The 24293-nt window shown below is 38.7% G+C and overlaps 1 protein-coding gene across 2 annotated transcripts in view; it reads left to right on the top strand.

Annotated features, from left to right (window-relative positions):
* The window catches only part of igsf3 (immunoglobulin superfamily, member 3), a 280663-nt gene that overhangs the window by 216984 nt on the left and 39386 nt on the right, over positions 1–24293 (top strand). For both annotated transcript variants that reach the window (XM_049484620.1, XM_049484619.1), the window contains exon 6: positions 2740–3147. In XM_049484620.1, the coding sequence (XP_049340577.1) occupies positions 2740–3147 (408 nt within the window). The remainder of the gene's footprint in view (positions 1–2739; positions 3148–24293) is intronic.

Raw genomic sequence — 24293 nt, 5'->3', positions numbered from 1 at the left:
ATGTATACAATAATAGAATTTAAGTTCATTTTGTTGCAGTAGTGTATTTTGTAGTTTTTTTGTAATTCAGCATTTTGTTATATCGCCAAGAGTATCGTTATCACAAAAATACCATGATATATCATTATATTATTTTAGGGCCATATCGCCCACCCCTATACTGTATTATACTGCATAATATTTCAAGCTTTAGATAGAGAAAGAGAGAGAGAGAGAGAGAGAGAGAGAGAGAGAGAGAGAGAAAGGAAGACTGCGGGAAAGAACTAGAGAGATAGAGAGAGAGAGAAAGGAAGACTGCGGGAAAGAACTAGAGAGATAGAGAGAGAGAGAGAGAGAGAGAAGAAGACTGCGGGAAAGAACGAGAGAGAGAGAGGAAGACTGCGGGAAAGAACGAGAGAGAGAGAGAGGAAGACTGCAGGAAAGAAAGAGAGAGAGAGAGAGAGAGAGAGAGACAGGAAGACTGCAGGAAAGAACGAGAGAGAGAGAAGAAGACTGCGGGAAAGAACGAGAGAGAGAGAGAGAGGAAGACTGCAGGAAAGAACGAGAGAGAGAGAGAGAGAGGAAGACTGCGGGAAAGAACGAGAGAGAGAGAGAGGAAGACTGCGGGAAAGAACGAGAGAGAGAGAGAGAGAGAGGAAGACTGCGGGAAAGAACAAGAGAGAGAGAGAGAGAGAGATAGGAAGACTTTCGGCATTTCGAATGGTGCCTTTTTGGTACTGAATTTAGATACCCAGTCCTGCTTATTCATCATTTTGGTTAAACAAGGTGCTTTTTCTGTCATGTCTTTACATATGCTAAAGTACTGGAATATGTAAATTAGCCATGTTTTGATTAGCTGCCCTCTATTGGCCACATTCACAAAGCAGTCCATGTTTAAACGCTATGTTGAAAGAACTATTAGGACAAATGTACCTACAGTAAATTAATTGTTTTCATGTCAGCACAAAACAGAAGTGCTGACATTATAGAAGCAAGAATTTCAAAAAACATAGACCAAATGGTCAGAAATGAAAGCCCCAACTGTAATTCTAGCCATATCATCAGAGCCTCCAGCAGCAGAGGTCAGCCTGAGCTCTGATAGCTCTCTATTATTACCTGCATTACCATAACATACTCTTGCACCATTTTGCCAGCAGCAGGTTGCAGGCTGTTCCTCAGGAAGGATCTCACCAGCTGAATCTGCCCACGCTGACAGCTGCTCTAAAACGCACCAACACAGACCTGCTGGAGTGCCCAAATGGTGCTTCATGGCCTCCGTGGGGAAACCATTCCGGGCCCTTTTCTCCTCTGCATCTTCAAACGTGGAGAATGAGCAGCTTGGGCGTTCTCCTTTAATGAGGCCTCTTCCCATGGCCTGTCGCGCTGTGAGCAATATTGCTGGAAATTGCTTTTGAAGGACAGGGGCAGAAACAGCATGGGGGGGACAGACTTGTCATCTGCACTGCAGTGCACGAGAAGACGCCTCAGTGTAAGAATTAACCATTAAATTGACCTGTGTTCTCTTGTTGTGTCTGCTTGAATGAACGGCTGTGCACCAATGTGTGACTGACACGCAGAGGGTGAAAGGAGAAATGGCACGAACAGCAGCAACTCTTAGACGTCTCCACACTTCCCCTGTTAACAAGATTAGAGTGCAGTTACAGCGTCGGAGCAAATTAAGGCCTGTTCAGACTGGATTCAATTTACACGAGGTCCTGGGGTTCTTTACTTTCCCACAGGAGCTCCTCTGTGAATTAATTTACCTCTGTGATTTTGTCTACGTCTTTCGTCTACTCTGAAAATTACAGACGATATCACACAGTCCTGATGATACACATCTCAGTAAATCTTTTTTTCAGACATATATCACCTTGCTTAGGAATAAAACGTATTTTAACTGCAGCTACATGTCATATTTAAGTCTCAGAGCATATACTGTATGTACCTGTCAAGATCCTCTGCTAGATACAGACATATCGGTACTCTTTGTAGCCGTTTGTTAAAACAAGGGATTTGTCCAATATAAAGCATTTTTGCTGACAAATGTTATAAACTATTGCTGTTCCTAGCCTGGCTTGCGCTGCTTGCACTCGCTTACAAGATAACACCTCACAACTTATGCAGGTGTGGACATTCCCATGCCATCCACGAATATTCGTATTCCATATTCATAAAGTTTAAGAGTTCAGAAATCAGTATTAGGTGGAATTACCCTGGTTTTTAATCACAGTTTTTATGCATCTTGGCATGTTCTCCTCCACCAGTCTTACACACTGCTTTTGGATAACTTTATGCCACTCCTGGTGCAAAAATAAAATGCAAGCAGTTCAGCTTGGTCTGATGGCTTGTGATCATCCATCTTCCTCTTGATTATATATTTCAGAAGAAACTCATTGATTTTAGGTGGTCTCTATTTTTTTTTTTTAATAAATGAATGCCTAAGTATGAAACAAGTATCTTAAAAAGAGTTGTATTTTGAAAATGATGTTAGAATATACCTTAAGCATTATTGCTCCTTATTGCTACACCTATTATCAATTTTTCTGTTAGTTGGATGTTCTTAAAGTAGGAATTATATGGGTGTTAGGTCAATCTAAGTACTGCATTGACCCTGACACGGACACAGCAGCAGTAATGTTATACTTTATTTGTATATAATGCTTTTATTCCAACCCCTCACATTATTGAAATAGCAGCATACTGTCAGTAATAACATGCATTAATATAAAGCTTTCATTTTTCTTTTCTCCTCTAAAACAGAGTCCTCCTTCTTCGTATCCGCCTCATCCCGCACTCCCAGTGTAACATTTGGGGACTCGTTCGATCTGCAGTGCATTGTGAAGTCCAGGCACAACCCCAGCGTTCCAGCCTCCGTTACCTGGCGCTTTCAGGCAGCCGAGGGCGACGGGGAGTTCCGGGACGTGGTGACGTTTACGCGGGATGGCACGCTGCAGTGGGGGGAGAAGACGCTGGGCCTCGGCACCCGCACCTCAGTGGATCGTACGTCCAGTAACACCAACTTCCGCCTCAGTGTGACCCACGCTGGACGCAAGGAGGCCGGGAAGTACCTGTGCGCTGCCGTGCTCTACAGGAGAAACTACGACGGCACGTGGAAAACCATCGCTAACCGAACATCCAATCAGCTGGGCATCAGTGTGCTGCAACCAGGTGAGCTCTGCTCTAATCACGCTTGTGGTGGTGGAGGGTTTTTGGCTTTTGGCAGTGTTAATCAGTTTCAGAGTTGGATTAAAAACATCAGGTTTAACTTAATTAATTAATGAGTCATTTATTTTATATTAGCTGCTGCTTCTTGCCAGTGTGTGTTGGTTGAGTGCTGAGTGTGAGAGATTGTATAGGGTTCATTGTAGAGCATTCTTGGGTGTGAGAAGGGCGCTATACAAGTGGTAAGCCCAATTTATACTTCTGTGGCGAACCTATGTCGTAGCTTATGCGTATCCAGTGGAGAGTGTTTATACTTCTGCGTGCGCGTGTCAGCCTGATTAGAGGCTGGTGATTAGAGAAGAAAGGACTCTGGTTCTGTTCTCTCTCTCTATAGAGAGAGCAAAACAATATGGTTCTGAAGCCTCACACACACACACACACACACACACACACACACACACACACTATAAATATTTATTTTAGACATACTGTATATAAAGTCAACCCGAGTAGGATGGGTTCCTCGGACTGAGTCTTGGTTCCTTCCAAGGTTTCTTCCTCTTAAAGGGAGTTTTTCCTTGCCACTGTGTCACCATAAAATTGGCATCTCTGTGGTGCTGCTCATAAGAGGCGTGGACCTGTTTTTCCTGTAAAGCGGCTTTGTGACAACCTTTGTTGTAAAAAGCGCTATATAAATAAAATTGAATTGAAATTGAATTGAATAAAGGAAAAAATATTTAATCTGATTCAAATTTGTAATTTGAGTCCTGAATTTTCTTCCAGTCATAAATGTACCTTAGAACTGCTATAGTAATCATACATTTACCTCAGTGGTGTAATAAAAATCACTCTTTTTTGTAAACAGTGCTATTCCAGTCATAAATGTACCTCAGAACTGCTATAGTAATCATACATTTACCTCAGCAGTGTCATTTAAATCATGATTTTACGTTAACAGTGCTATTCCAGTCATAAATGTACCTCAGAACTGCTATAGTAATCATACATTTACCCCAGTAGTGTAATTTAAATCATGATTTTACAAGAACAGTGCTATTCCAGTCATAAATGTACCTTAGAACTGCTATAGTAATCATACATTTACCTCAGTAGTGTAATTTAAATTGTGATTTTACGTGAACAGTGCTATTCCAGTCATAAATGTACCTCAGAACAACTATAGAAATCATACATTTACACCAGTAGTGTAATTTAAATCATGATTTTAGGTGAACAGTGCTATTCCAGTCATAAATGTACCTAAAAACTGCTATAGTAATCATACATGTACCTCAGCAATGTAATGTAAAACATGCTTTTACGTGAACAGTGCTATTCCAGTCATAAAGTTAAGAAATATTGAGATATAAATTTCTTGTTATCTCTACCAAAACATTACTTCTAAACTTGTGTGTGCGCTTGTGCACACACACACTCACACACACACACACACGGGTGTCCTTGTGTGTGATGCTGTTGCTACGGCAGGTCCTCTTAATGGGCCTGAATGGAGGAAGGATGGAGCTTTATATCTACTCCTCCACAGAGAAAGCAATTAGAGTGGGAAAGTAAAGGGCTAAGTGGAAAAGAGAGGGTGATTAGAGGAGAAAGGACTCTGGTTCTGTTCTCTCTCTCTACAGAGAGCAAAACAATATAGTTCTAAAGACCAGGCCCTCTCCTTGACCCTACACACACACATGCTCTTTCTCACACTCTTTTTATAAGTATTTCTTTTAGATGTACTGTATATACAGGAAAACATATTTCATCTGATTCATCTGAACTGAATAAGAACAAAAAGTGCATACATTTACCTCAGCAGTGTAATTTGAGTCATGAATTTTCTTGAGCAGTGCTATTCCAGTAGTAAATGTACCTCTGAACTGCTATAGTAATCATACATTTACCTCAGCAGTGTAATTTAAATCCTGATTTTACACAAGCAGTTCTAGTTTAGTAATACATGTACCTCAGAACTGCTATAGTAATCATACATTTACCTCAGCAGTGTAATTTAAATCATGAATTTTCTTGAGCAGTGCTATTTCAGTAGTAAATGTACCTCAGAACAGCTATAGTAATCATACATTTACCTCAGCAGTGTAATTTAAATCAGGATTTAACGTGAGCAGTGTTATTTCAGTAATAAATGGACATCATATTGTGTTTCGTTTTACTGTACAACCCCGTATCAGTATAATGACAATAAATTGAATTTTATTTAATTGAATCAGAACTGCTATAGTAATCATACATTTACCTCAGCAGTGTAATTTAAATCCTGATTTTACACGAGCAGTTCTAGTTTAGTAATAAATGTACCTCAGAACTGCTATAGTAATCATACATTTACCTCAGCAGTGTAATTTAAATCATGAATTTAATTGATCAGTGTTATTCATGTCTTAAATGTACCTTAGAACTGCTATAGTAATCATACATTTCCCTAAGTAGTGTAATTTAAATCATGATTTTACGTGAACAGTGCTATTCCAGTAAAAAATATACCTCAGAACTGCTATAGTAATCACACACTTACCTCAGCAGTGTAATTTAAATCATGATATTATGTGAGCAGTGCTATTCCAGTCATACATGTACCTCAGAACTGCTATACTCATCATGCCCCAGCAGAAAACAATTTAAAATTTCTTCAAATAAATGAGTCATTGTTATCCAAAAGCAGTGTGTAAGACTGGTGGAGGAGAACATGCTGATTAAAAAGCAGGATTCTTCCACCAAATATTGATTTCTGAACTCTTGAAACTTTATGAATGTGAACTATGAACTGATTCAGAAACTGAAGTGGTCTTTTCCAGTGATTTTTTGCAAATATATTTTACCAGAAATATATGTTTGTGGTGATTGCAACAATGCCTGCTTGTCTTCATGGCCTTCAGAATTGACTTATATCACATTTCTTGCTCTCCTGCACCCATGTATACACCCTCTTCACTGATTCTGCCCACCCCAGCACAGCCCACCACAGAAAGCCTGCCCTCCTGATCAACGCTGGTGCTGTGCAGCTCCCTGCAGCTCTGCCTGTGTGAACACTGGGGGCGTTTGAGTGTGTCAGCAGCATTAGCAGTCTTTATGTAACACGAAGTGAAGTTATGGGCATGAGCTGAAGCATGAGACTGTTCCTCATGCTCTGCTCTTCTGCTGTGTTGGCTCTGGGCCATGTGTCTTTATGCTCTGGAGCTCCATGCAGTGTGGAGATTTTAGAGGCAGTGTGGAGAGTTTGGTTTGAGGCAGTGTGCTTGCTTTTATTAGGAACATTTTTGTATTGGTATGTGGTTACATTTTGCAAATGAGTTTTACTAGAAAATGGTGTTATGAGTTATATATATTTTCTATGTATATTTAATTTGGCAGTAGTTATGTTTTAAAAATTGGATTCATTAGAAAGGGCTTAATTACTTAAGTTAGTTTAATTAGAAAGTGCTGTCCAGTTCATAAGTTAGTTTAATTAAAAAGTGGAGTTATGTTTTTTTTATAAATTAGATATATTAGAAAGTGAAGGTATGTTTTATAAAGTAGTTTGTTAGAAAGTATAGTTTTTTTTATTCATTTCAGGAGAAAGTGCCTAAATAAATGAGTTTAATTAGAAAGTGAAGTTGCGATTTAACCCTGAGTGTTCCAGTAAGCCAGAGCGATATTAGTAAGCGGTTTGTCCCACTTAGCTTGTTTTAACATGGTAAATAGGCAGACTACAGTCTGATATACTCACCTCTGAACAGCAAAAAGATAGCACTTAGCACGGTTAGTGGCTAATGCTTATACTGCTGAAGAACTTCACTGAAACTCCTGTATAGCGCTGTACTTTAGCGGAGTGGCTTTACTGCTTTTTACAACCTGACTGTTACAATTTATATATAAATTGCACCAGATTATAAGAGACACTGTTGATTTTTGGGAAAATGAAAGTATTTTAAGTACGCCTTATAGTGCGAAAAATACGGTACATTTGCACTGTGTATTTTGTCCAGACAAAATATATCCTTTAGAGCTGAGAAGTTACTTTTCAGGTCAGGGAGTTCAGAAAAAGTTTGTTTCACCAGGTTTGAGAATACTTCAGCAACCAGCAGCAAGAACGAGGCTTACGGACATGTTTGGATTCTGTAATTCCACTATAAACATTTTGCGTAATCAGTTCCTGAGCATTTTATTAAAGGCACGTTGTATTATTTGTTTGTTTGTTTGTTTGTTTCCGCTCAGACTGATGAATCCAAATACAACAAATGTGGCTGTGTTTATATTTGCACATGCTGTGATTGCATTGATCAAATGCGAGAAGGTGATTATGCAGACTCTAACGTTCACTTGCAGCAGGTTTATCTTGTATTATAAATAACCATGCCAGACTCGGAGACAAAGCACCACTGCTTGTCTCTTCTTACCTGTAAGAACCTTTAAGTCTTTTAAGCTTCGGCTCCTTCGTGTTATTTCTTCTGCATTTTTATTCTTTACTTACGCTTTTCACTGAGACAGCCAGTACGCCGCCAGACACACACACACACACACACACACACACGCAGCATTACGCAGTCTTTAAGATGCAGGGTAGCGTGAAGTGTGGCGCTCTATTGCCTGCATGACTTTAGCTGCTGCTGAAGAAGGGCAAAATGACCCAGACCAACCTTCACTATCAATTTGGCATTTGACTTATCATGCTGAAGGCCCATTTAGCTTCCCCTGATGTGCACTTCATTCAGCTCATGCCTCGGGAGACTGGCCACTGAGAGAGGAAATACACACATTGGCCTTGATTCCTTTTGCAGGGCGACACTAGAACTCAGCTCGGACTACAAGTTACTCCTGATTGATCAGTAAGATCATGATCAGAATACTGTACCTTCTAAGGATAACTTATTTGGACTATTTGTCATGTTTATACCTCAGAATGTACAGAAACCATATTTTTCCAGCTTTATCATCACTTAATATTTTTTTATTTTTTATGCATCCATAAAAATGCATCCATCCTGTCGTGTAGTTTGACATAAAAACATTTTTAGTGCAAATTATTAGAAAAAATTGATAGTTGTGGTTAACCTAGAGTTGCAAACTTGAAATTTTTTTATAATTATTTTATATATATATATATATATTTTTTTTTTTTTACATTACTCTAATATTTTACCTCAAAAGGGTTTAAGCTTTTTTTTTATGAAAAATATTATGAGAAATGAATATGATTAATTGCTGAACATACAGCAAGTGTCTTCAGTCAAGAAAACATTGTAAATGTTGTAATGTCACTGATGTCAAAAGTTACTTTCATAAAGAGGCCGTTATCCCAAGATGACAGGGTAGACAGAGCATTCTTGGGCATGTTTAAATAGCTTGATACTTTTATAAAAATAGTTTATAGAGCCGTTATCTTTGTCTTGCTTATAACTAAAACACCACAGAGATTTAGCTTAGCTTCCTTTAACAAGCCCTACCGGCTGATCTGCACTCAGGCTACACTGCTCAGCATGACCAAACTGAATCGGAATCACTTTTAATTCTTTCCTGATCATCCTGGAAGAAATAGGGTCGTGAAAAGGGTGATAAGCACAAGTGTGATACCAACAGCTGCTATATAGCTATAGCTTACTGATGTCTTGACTGATACACAGTAGCAATTAGCTTGCATGTAGTTAGAAATTAGCATTACTTTAGCATTACATCTCTTAAATAACCTTGTACAGGGTTCGTACGGTCATGAAAAACCTGGAAAAGTCATCAAAAAATAGCAATTTCCAGGCCTGGATAAGTTTTGGAAAAAAATAAAAATACCCAGATAGTTTTGGAAAAGTCATGAAGTTGACAGTTACGTCAGCTCAGGGTTAATTTAGTAATTTTGACTTTTAGACACAATGGAGCTCTCAGGTTCTGACTCACATTTTATTATTAATGATTGTGTAACATTTTATCTGATTCATTTTAGACTTACTATGATCAATTTTTAATAATAATAATAATAATTCTAGTTTTAGGTGATTTTTGTTTTTATTGTCCATGTCTGCACTGTTGTTTTAAAAATCATATTGTCATGGAAAAGTCATGCAAAAATTTTAAGAAAATGCGTGGTGTAAAATGTGTATGAACCCTGCTTGTAATTCAGGGTAAGGAAGAAGAACATAGAATGTGTACATTTCATTCGTGTACATTTGTACCACAGAATGTGACCAAGGCTATTGAAATTTGGGGTTAAATCCGGATTGCCAAATATGGGCATAAACAGCATGGCTTCATCTACAGAATAATGACACAAATCCAGTGGTCTCTTTATCAGTATTGACACTTTTTTCCACTGGGTAGAAGTGTATCTGCTCAGGCAAGTCTGTAGAATGTTCTGTGTTTTGATTGGAGGAAAGTTATTCTGATGAAACTCATAAGCTCACAGTCACAAAGAAACCTCCTCCCAGCCCTGCTGCCGATGGTCTTCCTCTTATTGACATTTCATAACAGAGCTGATGGAGTTCTGGGCCAAACACACATCTCCTTAAGCTCCCCTCTATGGCTGCCATCTCTTCCCTCTCTCCCTCCCTCTCTCCCTCCCTCCGTCTGAAAGCCACCTCGTCTGCAAGGTGATGCGATCAGCTGCCATGACGATGTGATCAGTTACCGTGACCATGCGATCAGTGGCTCTTGGCCCGAGCTCATCAGAGCGTTTGATTGGCTGTGAAGCGTTCACATGGTGAGAGGAGAAGAGAGAGAAGACGTTCTGTCAGAATGTTTTTTTTTTTGTTTTTTTTTTCGTTTCTTCCCCTTTTCACCTTCATCTTCAGAAATCACATTTCCCCACTAAAGAGCTTCCAGAGCAAGAGCTCAATTTGGAGATATGATTCATAAGCTGAATGTAGGCCATTCCCCTTCCCGTTTGCTATTTTCTCGCACCCGTGGCCGTCCCCAACGTTAAACACTCTGGGCTAAATGTTAGCATCTGACATTTGGGTATGCCAGTTGTGTGGAGGAATTGCCTCTGAAAGAAGTGGAAAGTGGAGTGGGGGTAATGAGGTGTAAAGCCATCACGTGTCTGACTGGACTGGATGCATTATTGAGAGACGTTAAATCATGTTGCCAGAGATGCCTGTTCAATATGTATGAGGTGAGCTTTCCGTAGGTGAGCATGACAGTGTGGGTTAATGTGTTTGGTACAATCACGTACCGTATAGTGTCTCTTTAAATAATAACCGAATGTGTGTTTAGTGTGTTTGACAGTTCTCTTCTAAATGGAGACCAAAATAGGGTTCCATATGGACAGATTTGATTATGCATACTTTTTTAGACCACTTTAACAGAGTGGTTTTGGTATCCACAAGAAACAAGATGATGCATGTTGCATCAGAAGATTTGTTTCGGAGTAGGCCTGTTGCGATAATTACGTTATTGACTTATCGTACGATACTTTTTTTAATCGCGATAATTTTTTTCTGACGTTGATAATAGCCATTGGGTTTCCGTGTGAGATTGTTTTCATGAGAATGAACCGCAGCGAGATTTCAGTGAGTCACACTGTGCTGCTCTCTTGCCGGCTCTCGACAAATTTGTCAGACAGCCCAGAAGCAGGAAAAACGCATTTTCTATAGTGGCGCTTTAAAATGACAATATTATCAATTATTGCAATAATTTTGGGGACAATATATTGTCCAGAAAATTTTGTTATCTTAACAGGCCTATGTAGGAGTCTTTATGGTTGGACATTTGTTGTGAGCAAAGGGAATGCTTTATAAAGTAGTTACAACTGATAAAAAGTTAAAAATGGAAGGGCCAAGTGGTGTTCTGATGTGCCTAAATCTTAGGCTAGCTAACCTAAACTTTAATCTGTCTAGAAGGACAAATTTTTGGTGCACGTCTTGCTGGTGCATCTGTGACCAAGACAGCAAGTCTTTGTGATGTATCAAGAGCCACGGAATCCAGGGTAATGTCAGCATACCACCCAGAAGGATGAACCACATCCAACAGGATTAACTGTGGACGCTGTAAGAGGAAGCTGTCTGAAAGGGATGTTCGGGTGCTAACCCGGATTGTATCCAAAAAACATAAAACCACGGCTGCTCAAATCACGGCAGAATTCAATGTGCACCTCAACTCTCCTGTTATCACCAGAACTGTCCGTCGCCACAATAAATTATTGTGGTCTAAAACCAGGTGTTTCAGTTTCATTGTCCAACCCCTGTAAGTCTGTGATGCTCAAGTGATGTTCCTGTTTGATTGGCTCATTGCATTGCATTAATATTGCATTATTTTGCATCTCTGTGAACTCACAGCAAAACGAGCCTCTATCTTGCTCCACATTGGAGTGATTAACTGAAGCCTTCCTTTTTCTCCTATTTGCTGACACATCATAATACATCCTGTCAAAACTTGAACTGCAATCTGCCCACGCAAGATAATTCCTACGAACTATTCTCAATGCAATCAATGTCAAAGAGCATGCGCTTAGCCAGTGTAGATAGCCTCAATTCCTTGCACCTACACAGTACTTAAACAGACCCCTGGGTTTAGGAAGAGGTTAGTGGACTGTTAATCTTTCTCGACCTGTTTTTCTCTTGGTAGCACTGAGAGATCATTCTTGTTTGCAACTAGAGCACAGTTCCATGTGCTTAATGTAGATAGAGCTGATCAGACTGTCCATCCCCTTCTTCACAGTGTGGGTTGCTATGAACCAAAGTGTCCCAGATCAACAGAGGAACAGACGACAGACCCGCAAGGCTTCTCTAGAAACACTATAGACACATCACACGTGTCCTATCTGTCACACTCCCTTTGTCATCTCTATCTCTGTCTCATACTCTTTAAAAAATATATTTAACCTTGAAGTTAATTTCCACTAGTCCAAAAAATGTATACTTGTGCTACCTTTACTTTACAAGTCCTCATTAATTAATTCCTCAGTTTGGCAGTTTTGAAGAGTAAAATTCATAAATACAAGTGATCTCTATGTGTAGTGAATCTGTCCATGAAACAGCACGCATGCACAAACTATGTCTAAACTAAGTGCTAATTAGGAAGCTACTTCATATGTTTGCCCTTAAATCAGATACATACAGCTCTGGAAAAATTATGAGTTTCTTTGATTTTACCAAACGAAAAACCTCTAGAATATAATCAAGAGGAAGATGGATGATCACAAGCCATCAAACCAAGCTGAACTGCTTGAATTTTTACACCAGGAGTGGCATAAAGTTATTCAAAAGCAGTGTGTAAGACTGGTGGAGGAGAACATGCCAAGATGCCTGAAAACTGTGATTAAAAAGCAGGGTTATTCCACCAAATATAGATTTCTGAACTATTAAAACTTTATCAATATGAACTTGATTTCTTTGCATTATTTGAGGTCTGAAAGCTCTGCATCTTTGTTTTGTTATTTCAGTCATTTCTCATTTTCTGCAAATAAAAGCTCTAAATAACAGTATTTTTATTTGGGAGAAATGTTGTCTATAGTTTATAGAATAAAAGTGAAGTGGTCTCTTTATTTTTTACATAGCTTTATTTGGTTTAGGACCATTTGGGAAAAAAAAGTGATTCAAATCTGATTTGAACAAATTTGTAATATTAAGGAAAATGGTGGTGTATTTTCTGTGGAAGTATGATACACACACTTCTCCTAACCCAACTACTTATGTATTATACATGGTTCCCGTTATACTGAAAGGCCACCAGAAGTCTTTTGCTTAGGTTTGTTTACTTAGCTGTGGGCAGGATGACAGTATTTTAGCATATTGATATTGTGGATGTGTTCAGTGCTTAAAGAACACTAACTAACAGAGCAATATTTTATTACAGAAAGTGTAATTAGTCATGTTTAAGTGAATGAAGCACATTTTGATTAAACATCACTGTAGTAAAGTATGCAATGGTAGTTGACTATTTTTTTTTAATAATCTGCTGCTATTCATGCATTTTGTTTGCATGATGAAATATTGTAATGAATATTTTACATATTTTTAAATACATAAAAATCTCTTTAAATATGATGATGACATATCGCCAATCCCTAGTTAAACTATCTCTTTTAGAATTATAATAATCCTCTGGGCTGGAGAGCTACTAGTCTGTAGCACTCCATCCCATTACACTTCATTTTCCAACATAGAGGGTTTTTTGTGGCCAGCTACGTAATAGCTTGGAAAATATCTGGCCCGCAGCCAAACTTAATTGCGGACCCCTGGCCTACGATATGCATACGTATAGGCTATGATGTTATGAACAGGCTATGAACACGGAAGCATAATTTGCATAAATTTAAACATACCGCTTACACATATAAACAAGATCCATGTTAAGTACAACCTAAAAGATTTGAAAGGGTAAAATAGATTTTCAACAAAAATAAAACTTATATAAAGTGGTATGAAAAGGTTTGGGCACCCTTGATAATTTTCTAAATTTTCCTTTAAATCATAAATCATTGGTTGTTCAGATCAGCTTTTCAGTTACATATATCATATAGCAGAAGAACACAGTGATATTTGAGAACTGAAATTAAGTTTATAGGATTTATTTATATTCTTTAAGCAAAATTAGGCAGGTGCATAAATTTGGGCACCCCAACAGAATATTTACAATAATGTTTAGTAGATGTTTAGTAGAACACACAGCCTCTCAACACTTCTTACAGCTTTCAATGAGAGTCTGGCTTTTGATTAAATGTATTTTGGATTATTCTTCTTTACAAAACATCTCCAGTTCAGTCAGGTTTGATGGTTTCTGATCATGAACAGCCCGCTTTAAATCACATCACAGATTGTCAATAATATTCAGGTCTGGGGACTGAGATGATCATTCCAGAACATTGTACTTGTTCCTCTGCATGAACGCTTCAGTAGATTTTGAGCAGTGTTTAGTGTTTAGGGTCGTTGTCCGGCCCTGGTTCAATTTCAGCTTTATCACTGATTCTTAAACATTGTTCTCAAGAATCTGCTGATATTGACTGAAATCCATGCGACCCTCAACTTTGACAAGATTCCCAATACCTGCACTGATCACACAGACCCACAGCATGATGAAACAAACCACCACCAAATTGTACTGTGGGCAGCAGTAAAGTGTTTGTCTTGGAATGCTGTGTTCATATTTCCCTCCAAATAACTCAATTTTATATTATCAATCCACAGCACCTTATTCCAAAATGAAGCTTTAGCATACCTCAAGTGACTCTGTTTGTGGCGTGTGCTCAGAAAAGGCTTTTTCTGCATTAGTTACTCACCCATACAGCCTGTCCTTGTGTAAAGTGAGCTGAATAGTTGAACGATGCACAGTGACACCATCTGCAGCAAGATGATGATGTAGGTGTTTGGAGCTCTGGAGGTCTGTGGGTTGACTATGAATGTTCTCACCATCCTTCTCCTCCGTTTATCTGAGATTTTTCTTGGTCTGCCACTTCAGGCCTTAACTAGAACTTTACCTAGTTAAGGTCTTCAATTTCCTCACTATGTTCCTCACAGTGGAAACTGACAGCTGAAATCTCTGAGATAGCTTTTTGGATCCTTCCTCTAAACCATAATGTTAAACAGTCTTTGTTTTCGGTTCATTTGAGTGTAGAGTGTTTTGAGGCCACACTTCAGAGAAAATGCAAAGAGGAGAAAAACTTGCAATTAGCCATATTAACCCTTTCTTATCATTGGAATCACCTGTGTATGTAGGTCAAGGGTCAATGAGCTTACCAATCTAATTTTGTGTGTAGAGTATTAAAATAAGTGGTAAAGTATTAAAATCAAATGACAAGAGTGCCCAGATTTATGCACCTGTCTAATTTCTTTTTAAAGAATTATTGGTCACCTTCTGTAAATCCTATAAACTTCATTTCACTTCTCAAATATTGTCTGCTATATGATAAATTTAACTGAAATTGCTCAGTTGAATCCAAACAAACAATGATTTATAAAGGAAACTCCTGAAAATAATCAGGGATTCCCAAAAAAAAAGTTAACTTTATTGCATAGGGCTCTACTAATTTCATAACTGAATCACATGGAATGAATAGCATTTTATTACAAAAACTTGATGCCCAATTATCTCCCTCTAAAGTGTTTTGTTTCCTCAGCTGTTGATCATCTGCTGTTTTAATGTTTTGTCTTTAACCCATTTTTATTTCACTTTTCCTCTCTAAAATAGTGCTAGACTGTGGTGCTGGATGTGTGTTTATTTAAGGCGATTTGTTTGTGTGTTCTGTGGGATTGCAGCATTAATTAGTTGCTGAAGTGTGCTGAGAGCAGGGTGATTAAGGGTCTGTCACTGTTTGAATGCTAATGGAATGAGTTAACCGCACACTTAGAGAAGTGCATATTCACTGCTGCTGTCAGTTCAGTGCTGCTGGCTCCAGGCACATAAGTGTTTTAGGCTAGAGGTGCCCGGCTGCTGCTGCTGGAGGTGTTCTCGGCAGTGCCGGTGGCTCAGAGTGTTTGCTGTGCTGTGCTGAGGCAGGGCAGAGAGAGGTCTGTTAGGCACAGCTATTTCTCAGTACCCCTGTGATGGCTAGCATCGATCAGCTGCTCCTCTCAGAGTGAGTTTATCACAGCCTCTTCAGAGCCATTAAACTGAGCAGCTTCCATCAGTGCTATTGACACAAGAATTCCTGCCCCTTTCTTTTTTCCTCTTCTTTGCTCTCGTTCCTATTGTTTTCTTTCTCCACAAAATTGACCAAAATATGAATTTTAATAGCTATGAAGAAATTAATGTGTAAACTTACACATTACTGGTATACTATTTTTTTATCTGTTGTTGTTTTTTCATATAGTATTAGTCAATACCCTATTGGTTTATATACAGTGGCTTGAACTTTTTACATTTTGTCACCTTACAACGACAAGCAATCATATTTACAGAGATTTTAATTGATAAACCAACACAAAGTAGCATGTAATCGTGAAGTGAAATGAAAACAATACATTGTTTTAAAACTCAACACAACAGTATTCTGTGAAAAATATTTCACACTTCTTACATCCAGACTGCAATTTGAAAAACAGGAGGACCAGTGAGTATTTTGACACTGCATTCAGTAGCTCCTCCATTTCCACTCGCTGTTGTTTTTACGTGGATCTCCATGGAAACACGCACAAATATGGAGCGGCAGTAGACAAATAACTATTTTACTATACCTAAGGAGACGAACTCAGTGATGTTTGTCTGGACAGGAATAAAATGGCCACAGAGTTCAGTGAAAAACAGTAGGTAATTCAGTTTGTAATTTTTTTCAGAGGACGTCTGAGGAAAACACATACATGGTCATTCTGGATGGGAATAAAATCACACACATAAAATGTTGTTTTATAATAACTAGCTATGTGGTGAGTTGGGGTCAGTAGGGGTTTCATGATCTCTCTTGGCAAGGCTTGATTGTTTCCAAGCCTATTTTTTTTTCCTGTTTGCTGTTTTGTGTTGTATGACCTCGTCTGTTATACTATGTTAACTTCTCTGAGCAGCCAAGAGAACATTTTCTAAGTCTGGACCTTGGTAACTAAGTTTGAACTTGGTCTATTTAAACCTTGGCTTTGTATCTCCCACAGTCAAATTGAATTTGTACCGAGTTTCAATTTAATGCTTCTGATGTTTCAGATAGCTGTTCATACTGCGTTTGATGAGCTTCTCTCATCCCTCATCTTTTTTCCCCTATCCCTCCTGTAAGGTCTGTGAGGCCAGTGCTAGCAGGGTACCCTTCCTCCAGAAGTGGGCCAAGATATAAGATACATAATAAAGCCACAATACAGCATTCTAGCAATCACATCCATTCCTCTGTCTCTATCCATCTCTCTCTTTCCTGTGCTCTCTCTCTCTCTCTCTCTCATTATAAGAGCACATGGTTTGTGCTGTGCTCAGGCAGTGGTTAGAAAGAGGCTGATCTAAAGGCAGCTTGTTAAAGCTCTATAAGGCTGTGGGATTGGAAGCCCTGTCTGAAGTGTCATCCTCTTTCACCGGCCACGCTTTAACGGAATGATCCAGAACAGTCCTGCGGAACTGGCAGTCTCAGCGCTGCTCTTCTCCGCCTCATCTTCTCCGACTCTCTGAATTTCTCCACACACTTTCACTCAAATTAGCATTTTTATCTCCTCAAGGGTGATGGGGGAAACGCCACTATAAGTGATTTCATCAGGAACCTGGCGTGACTGTTCTTTCTCTTCTTTTTTTTCCCCCCACTCTTTTCTCTTTTCTCAGTCTTTTCCTCTCCATCTTTTTATTTTTATTCCACTGCAATAATACAGGAGGCACAGCTATAAAATGTTCTCATTTTTGGAACACAACTTCATATAAGTCATCGTGGCTAAAGCCGTTGTTGCTCTACAATCTACGAAACTGTGAATATTAGATAGATTTTTTTATCCTTTTTTTATAATTTTCTCCCCATTGCATTTGTGAGGGGCTTTATGGCGTATAAGGAATGTAATAAGAGAAAACACATGTACAGTCCTGCAGATCTCGGGGGAAGTTCCCCGCGCCCTCCATCTCTGTGACACAATCTAATATCTGCAGTAATAATGCTGGATCTGCCCTAATGGAGCCATCTGCAGCCTCAGATTAATGATGGACTCAGGAATGGAGATATTAACATTTTCTCATTAGTGTCTTTTCTATGGAATGGAACAGAGGGATAGTGCTTGAGAGCGAGGCAGGGAGACGAATGGAACAGAACCAAAATAAGATATGGCCTACATACACTATACAGAGCCGGAGCAGGCCGCCTACACACACACACACACACACACACACACGCATACACACACATACAGATACAAAGCACATGCTACCTACACACAGAACGCATGCAGCTGTACAGAACACTCAACCTACACACACGTACAGCGTGTAGAGCATAGAGCGCCGCTGCCCCCATCATCATCCGAACGCTAGCGAACCCTGCGCAAACAGCTCGTCTCCAAACGCTCGCTTGTTAAGAATTGCTACCGGTGGTTCCAGCAGGCATTCACACACCCGGATCAGTACCTTTTTCACTCCTTTTTCCCTACCAATCAGATGCTCTGTAGTAGAGCTGAGTGCTCTATCAGCTGTCTTTCAGCTGCTGAGTGTAGAGGAATCCAGCTGCAGAGTAGCTTCTCCTTCTGGCAGGAATTAGAATGGGTTATTCATAACCAACCATTAATCAGCCATGACCGGATAAAAGCAGCCACTGCTATATGTGGCACTGTGTCTGTGTACATGCGTGTATCCAATATAGCCAGAGCTGTGTGAACTGAACAGTGAACTAACTAGACAATTCTGTTCATCAGTTTCAGGTTGTGTGTTTCAATTAGCTGTAGGACTGCTGTATCTTTGGTTATGGTTACGATATGTTTAATTGTGCACTCCACTGTTTGCTCTTGTGTGTGGTTGGTTGTGTTTGTTAGCTTTGCTGTGTTCTGATTCTCACTGAGTGATGTACTTTCAAGAGGGGTATCTGGTTAGAGATGTCCCTCAAAATACACGCAGTGTATCCATGTGAGATTGAATCATAAATAGTTAATAAAGCATTAGTCTGGCACACAAGGAACTGTAGCATGCTGGTAATCTGAATTGCTCTCCGGAAAAAAATTCTTAGCTTGTTCTTGTTTCACTGTTCAGTTTTGACCATAGGAAGATGGATTATTTTTTTTTTGTAATTCTTTATTTTTCTATTGTGCACTTCCAAGAATTGACATTTACAAGTACATTTTTTTTTATAATGATAACATTTTTATGCCTTCAACATAAAAAAACGTATGCAGAATAAGGGCACAGAGGATTAAGTTAAAAATGATTAATACTTCAATTATTGTGCAATAAAAATGAAAGAAAAAAAGCAATATTGAAGGAATAAAATATATGTTTTTTGGGTAGTAGGTTATTCTGTTTGTGTTTCAGTTAAATCTGGTCATTCATTCTTTATGTAAGATGTCCATTTTGACCATAGTTTTGCAAATTTTGACAAATGTCATTTTTAGCATTACACATATTTAATTGACTACAGGGGTTGGATAATGAAACTGAAACACCTGGTTTTAGAACACACTACTTTATTGTCCCGATGGACAGTTCTGGTGGAAACGGGAGAGTTAAGGTGCACATTGAATTTGGGCAGCCGTGGTTTTATGTTTTCTTGGATACAATCCGGGTTAGCACCCGAACATCCCTTTCAGACAGTTTCCTCCTGCGTCCACAGTTAATCCTGTTGGATGTGGTTCATCCTTCTTGGTGGTATTCTGACATTACCCTGGAGACCGTGGCTCTTGATACATCACAAAGACTTGCTGTCTTGGTCACAGATGCAGCAGCAAGACAGCAAAACTGTACTCTTACCCTGCTAATTGAACCTTCACACTCTGCTCTTACTGGTGCAATGAGCAATTAATGAAGATTGGCCACCAGGCTGCTCCAATTTAGCCATGAAACCTCCCACACTAAAATAACAGGTGTTTCAGTTTCATTGTCCAACGCCTGTATATTCATCCATTCTTCCATTACTGGAGGATGAGGTATAAACCATCTCCTTGTTATGACTTTTTTTTCTCTCCTAAAAATAAAGGAAGATGGGTTCTTATTAGAGGCCGACCGATCGATCGGCCAGCCGATTTAATCGGCCGATTTTTGTTATTTTTTTATCAATCGGCATCGGCCGATTTTCTTATTTGGCCGCGCCGATTTTAATCCGGCACATCTGCGGGCAGCTACTTGGAACGCAGCGCAAGGTTTCAAGAGTGAGCAAGACTTTCAACGGGTAAGGCATCCATTTTTACAATCCAGTGTCCCAAAGTCTATATTTTCTCTCATGATTAGTAATCTGTGATGTTGCTTCATTTACTGAAAAAGAATAGAATTTCAACTGCATCGGTGTTGTAGCATTTCTCTCCAAACGAAACTATGCTTAGCGTTGATGGCAGGAGTGCATTTGGAATGCGCCCTGACTATGCAAGGCAAGCCCTATCTATAAGCTCTAGTATAAAATAACTGACGTCTCTTCTTCAGAAACGAAAATCTAAGTAAATAAAATCAAATTAACACTTGATATTTTCAGTATTTAAATTATTTTTAGACGAAATGAAAAAGGGCAGGACTAAAACTGTTTAAGGATATTCGCAGCATCAGCTGCGCTGAAATAATAATTACTGGTTTGTCAGGATTATTAGAGGACTGTACTTCTCCTTATATATAAATAAGCTTTATTGTAAACGAATTAATAAAACAAATAGTTTCTAAAATAATGGAGTTAAAATAAAACATCTCTTTTTCCTTCACTACAAACAGACATTAAATCATGCCGCCTCCTGCTGTTCTGCTGTAAAACTCACCCGTTTAAAGCGGTTTGCGCTGTTAGATATTAAATGAAACGATGAGCAGAATTTTCTGTTTTGTCGGGTTCTACTTTAGAACCCCCTCCAGACTTTTCTGATAAAAGCTCATTTTATCCTGAACCTATAATGCCAGGCGGACACTGTGCGATTTTTCGGATTTATCGGATGCGTTCTGGAGAGCTCAAACAGCACGTTTGAATCGTTTGTCGTGTATGAACAACGCCTGCGATTCATCTGCACACACTGTACGGTCCGACTGACCTGCTGCGACGGGGGAGCTTACACTGCACGTCTAAACGCAGCCCGTAGGCGGAGCTTTCTTTGCGTACAAACTCTCGCTTCAACACATGTCGCCTTGCAAAAGAAAGCGCTTAGCTTTGCTTATTTGTGCCCTGTTGTGCGCTGAAAGTCCACGGAAGAGACGTACATGGACTCGCAGGTGGCTGAGGCGACGTGGACTCTACGGGTTGTCCGTTTTACAGAAGGAGAGCGCATAGAAAAATGACTGCGCGCCAGGCTGCGAAAGAAACACCAGCAGCTTAAATAAAATAAAATAATTTTATTTTTTATTCTGTTTATTGTTTATGTAAAAACTGGTTTTGCAACACTGAATATTAAACAAGCAATCGGTTATTCACACTGGATAGGGACCCTCATTTACAGTGCCGCTGAGCATTAACAGTTTAAAAGGGATTAATAATATATATAAAAAATAGGAATAAAAACTGACATTTATTATAGACGAATAAAATATATACGTAAAAAAGGAAAAATTGGACCTTAAAAAAAGATCATAAAAATTGACATAAAAGGGAAAAAAATTATATCTTATGAAGATATATATTTAATGATTTGATTAATAAAAGAAGAAAAATAATTTAAATGAATAAATAAAAAATATAAAATATAAACTCATTAAAAATTTGTTTAAAATAACCCAGGCTTTCTGCAGAATAATCAAAGTTTCAGTTAGTTTCAGTTTCAAATCATGAAAACAGCTCACCAAAACCTCAAACTATACTTTATATTTGACTATATTTACTTACAGGTCCTTTGCTTGTACTTACAGGCCCTTACTTATTTTTATTCAACTGAACTGAGTTCCTGTAGCCTCGTGCTGAATTCAGCTCCGCGCTGCGAAAGAGAGCGAGAGAGAGGCGCAGCGCATTTTGTCTGATTTATCTTGATTAATTATCAGTACATTTATTAGCTTTAGTAAGTTTAATAGCACTAATTTTACTACACTTCTCCGACCTTATTTATTAAAACGTTTATTTTAGAAGACAGAGGTTATTATGCGGGCAATGCCGCGCGCAATGCCACGCGCTGCGCTAAGCTGGCTTTGCGTGGCTAATATTCTGGAGCACTGGACGAGATTTTAATTAATAAATTAACATATTTATAATTTTAATAAATTTGCCCTGGCGAAAAGAAACGAATTATAAAATATAGCTTTATATTTCTGTGCATGTTTTAAGTTTTATATAATTGACGGGCAGCACCAGAGGCTGACAATGTGCTTTATTTTTCAGATATAATAGCAAAGTGAAATAAAATAAATTTATGTTTGTCAAAGATATTTTCTCTTTTAATTTTTCTTTTCAAAAACTCCAGCTATTGACTGAGAATAAGCATCTGTTGAAATTCTTAAACAGCAGAATGCCTGTGTCTGCTATATTAAGCTATAAGTCTGTGTACCGAACATAAATATAAATCCTTATAACTGACAGAAATAAATATGACTAATAATTATTTATAGTTACTGTGCAGATTTTTGGGAAAACAGGTCGTAACGTTAAGAAATCGGCCCGCAAAACAGCTCACACTGTGAGACAAGCGACCAAAATTTCTGGCATGTCAGAAATCCCTGGTCGCGTCCGACTGCTCATTCGCAGCTCGTATGGGCAATTAATCGGACATCGCTTCCCCTCTCACACTGCACGACAAACGACGCACGATCAAGCTAAAATTCGGCCCGATCATGAAATTCAGTCGCATCCGACCAGATCGGGCTTAAAATCGGGCTAAAATCGCACAGTGTCCGCCTGGCTTAAAGTCCGCGCTCTTCAGCTTTCTCAACTCATTTTCCGCTCACGCACCGAACCTCCAGTACAGCTGATGAGACGCGTTTCTCTGGCTAAGGAGCTCATTTGAAGAAGAAAAAAAAAGATAAAGCTATATTTAAATTACAGCACCTGTCTGTTTTTGCATTATTTATAATTTTATTCTTAATTTAAACGTCACCCATTTTTGTAAAATAATAGCTGCAGCCCTAATGTGAACATTTTATAACATTGTCCTCCCATGTCCATTCGTTTTCAACTGCATGGAGTTGAAGAAGAAATGAGCTTTGCCGTTTTGGAGTAACTATCTAAAGTTGTCACATTATGGAAGTCTTCTTGCACTCTGTTAAACATATTAAAATGAATAATTAATAGACTAACAGACTGCAACAAGTCATACATTTGTTAATTAGTAGGCCCCTACAGTAAATTTTATATAATAGCCAACATAATATTTCTACTATAAACATGAATATATAGTGTATATAGAACATATGTTATATAATGAATAAAATATAATGTTATGGATAATACAATCTAAATAAAATTAATATTTTTTTTATTAGTATAATAAATTAGTATATTTATTAGTATAATACGATAGCATATCGGCCCTAAAAATCGGCAGGTCACATCGGCCATCGGCTGACTCTGACCACTAATGATCGGTATCGGCATCGGCCTTAGAAAAACCCATATCGGTCGGTCTCTAGTTCTTATCCATCTTTCTTCCTGCCCTGCAGTGGATTCTTTCTTGCAGTTATGTAATATAGTAAAATCTAAACATTTAGTTTTAGATTTGTTCAGCTTAACAAAAATGCTTAAACAAAATGTGTGCTCTTAAATTAGCAACAATTCTGAAGTTTGTTTTATGTAAAGGATTTGTTCACTTAACACAATGAAAATAACAATTAAAACAATTAAAGAAGTGTTATGATTTGTATTCTTCAGAAAGCTTAATTTTATTAACATTGACAGTAGAAACCCTTTTTTATTACAGAAAACAAAAAAAACTCAAAAATAGCAGCTTTACACACAAAGGAAAATTCTAACTGAAGTCAATGCACAAAAAAGGTTATTTCAAGTAATTTTGAAGCATTTCTGTTGTTTAATTCTAGAAGAATAATAGTATAGTTACATATGGATGCCTGTACGCAATATACTGTGTTTAAGTTTGACCCCATGTGGTTGCATTAAGTAAGACAAGCAGTAAAACAGTCAGATACTTATTTAAAATCAAGTGCAACACACTGGTGTTCCTAAACATCCATTCTGTTTAACAGAAGATATTCATTACTGGCTTTTAAACAAATCAGAGAGGAGTGCCATCCTCACTCAGGAAAGCGTGTCGCTGTCCAGCTACTAATTAAATGATAATTAAAGGCAATCAATAACGGCGTATCTCTTGTGTTCTGTGAGGCGTTCTCTCATTAATACCGTGCTGTCCCGGCTCTGCCCGCGCTGCTGTTAAGTGCCTTGTACATAAATGGGTCCTGGCAGTGACAGATCAGTGGACTTCTTACCTGTCATGCCTACTGGGCACCAGCCAGCCCGGCCCCTGATAGCTCTGAAGACTGCGGTCTGACGACTGACTCGAAGCTTCGGCGTCTCCATGGCAACTGGTCTCTTCCTATCTCCTGTGAATGGAGCACTACTGTCCATCTTCATTAGGAGTGAAGTTCTCCACCACAATGTGCCACAATCTGCCTTTAGGGCATCCCGGTCATACCAGCCGGGTTCTTTCCACTTTCTCTCTCTCTCTCTGTCTCTTACTCTCTCTTTCTTTTCCCTTTCTCTCTCTCTCTCTTTCTCTCCAGCTCTCCTACTTTTT

The sequence above is a fragment of the Astyanax mexicanus genome, chromosome 11, assembly GCF_023375975.1.
Source record: "Astyanax mexicanus isolate ESR-SI-001 chromosome 11, AstMex3_surface, whole genome shotgun sequence".
NCBI classification, from domain to species: domain Eukaryota; kingdom Metazoa; phylum Chordata; class Actinopteri; order Characiformes; family Acestrorhamphidae; genus Astyanax; species Astyanax mexicanus.
This window is presented reverse-complemented; position numbering and strand designations above follow the sequence as displayed.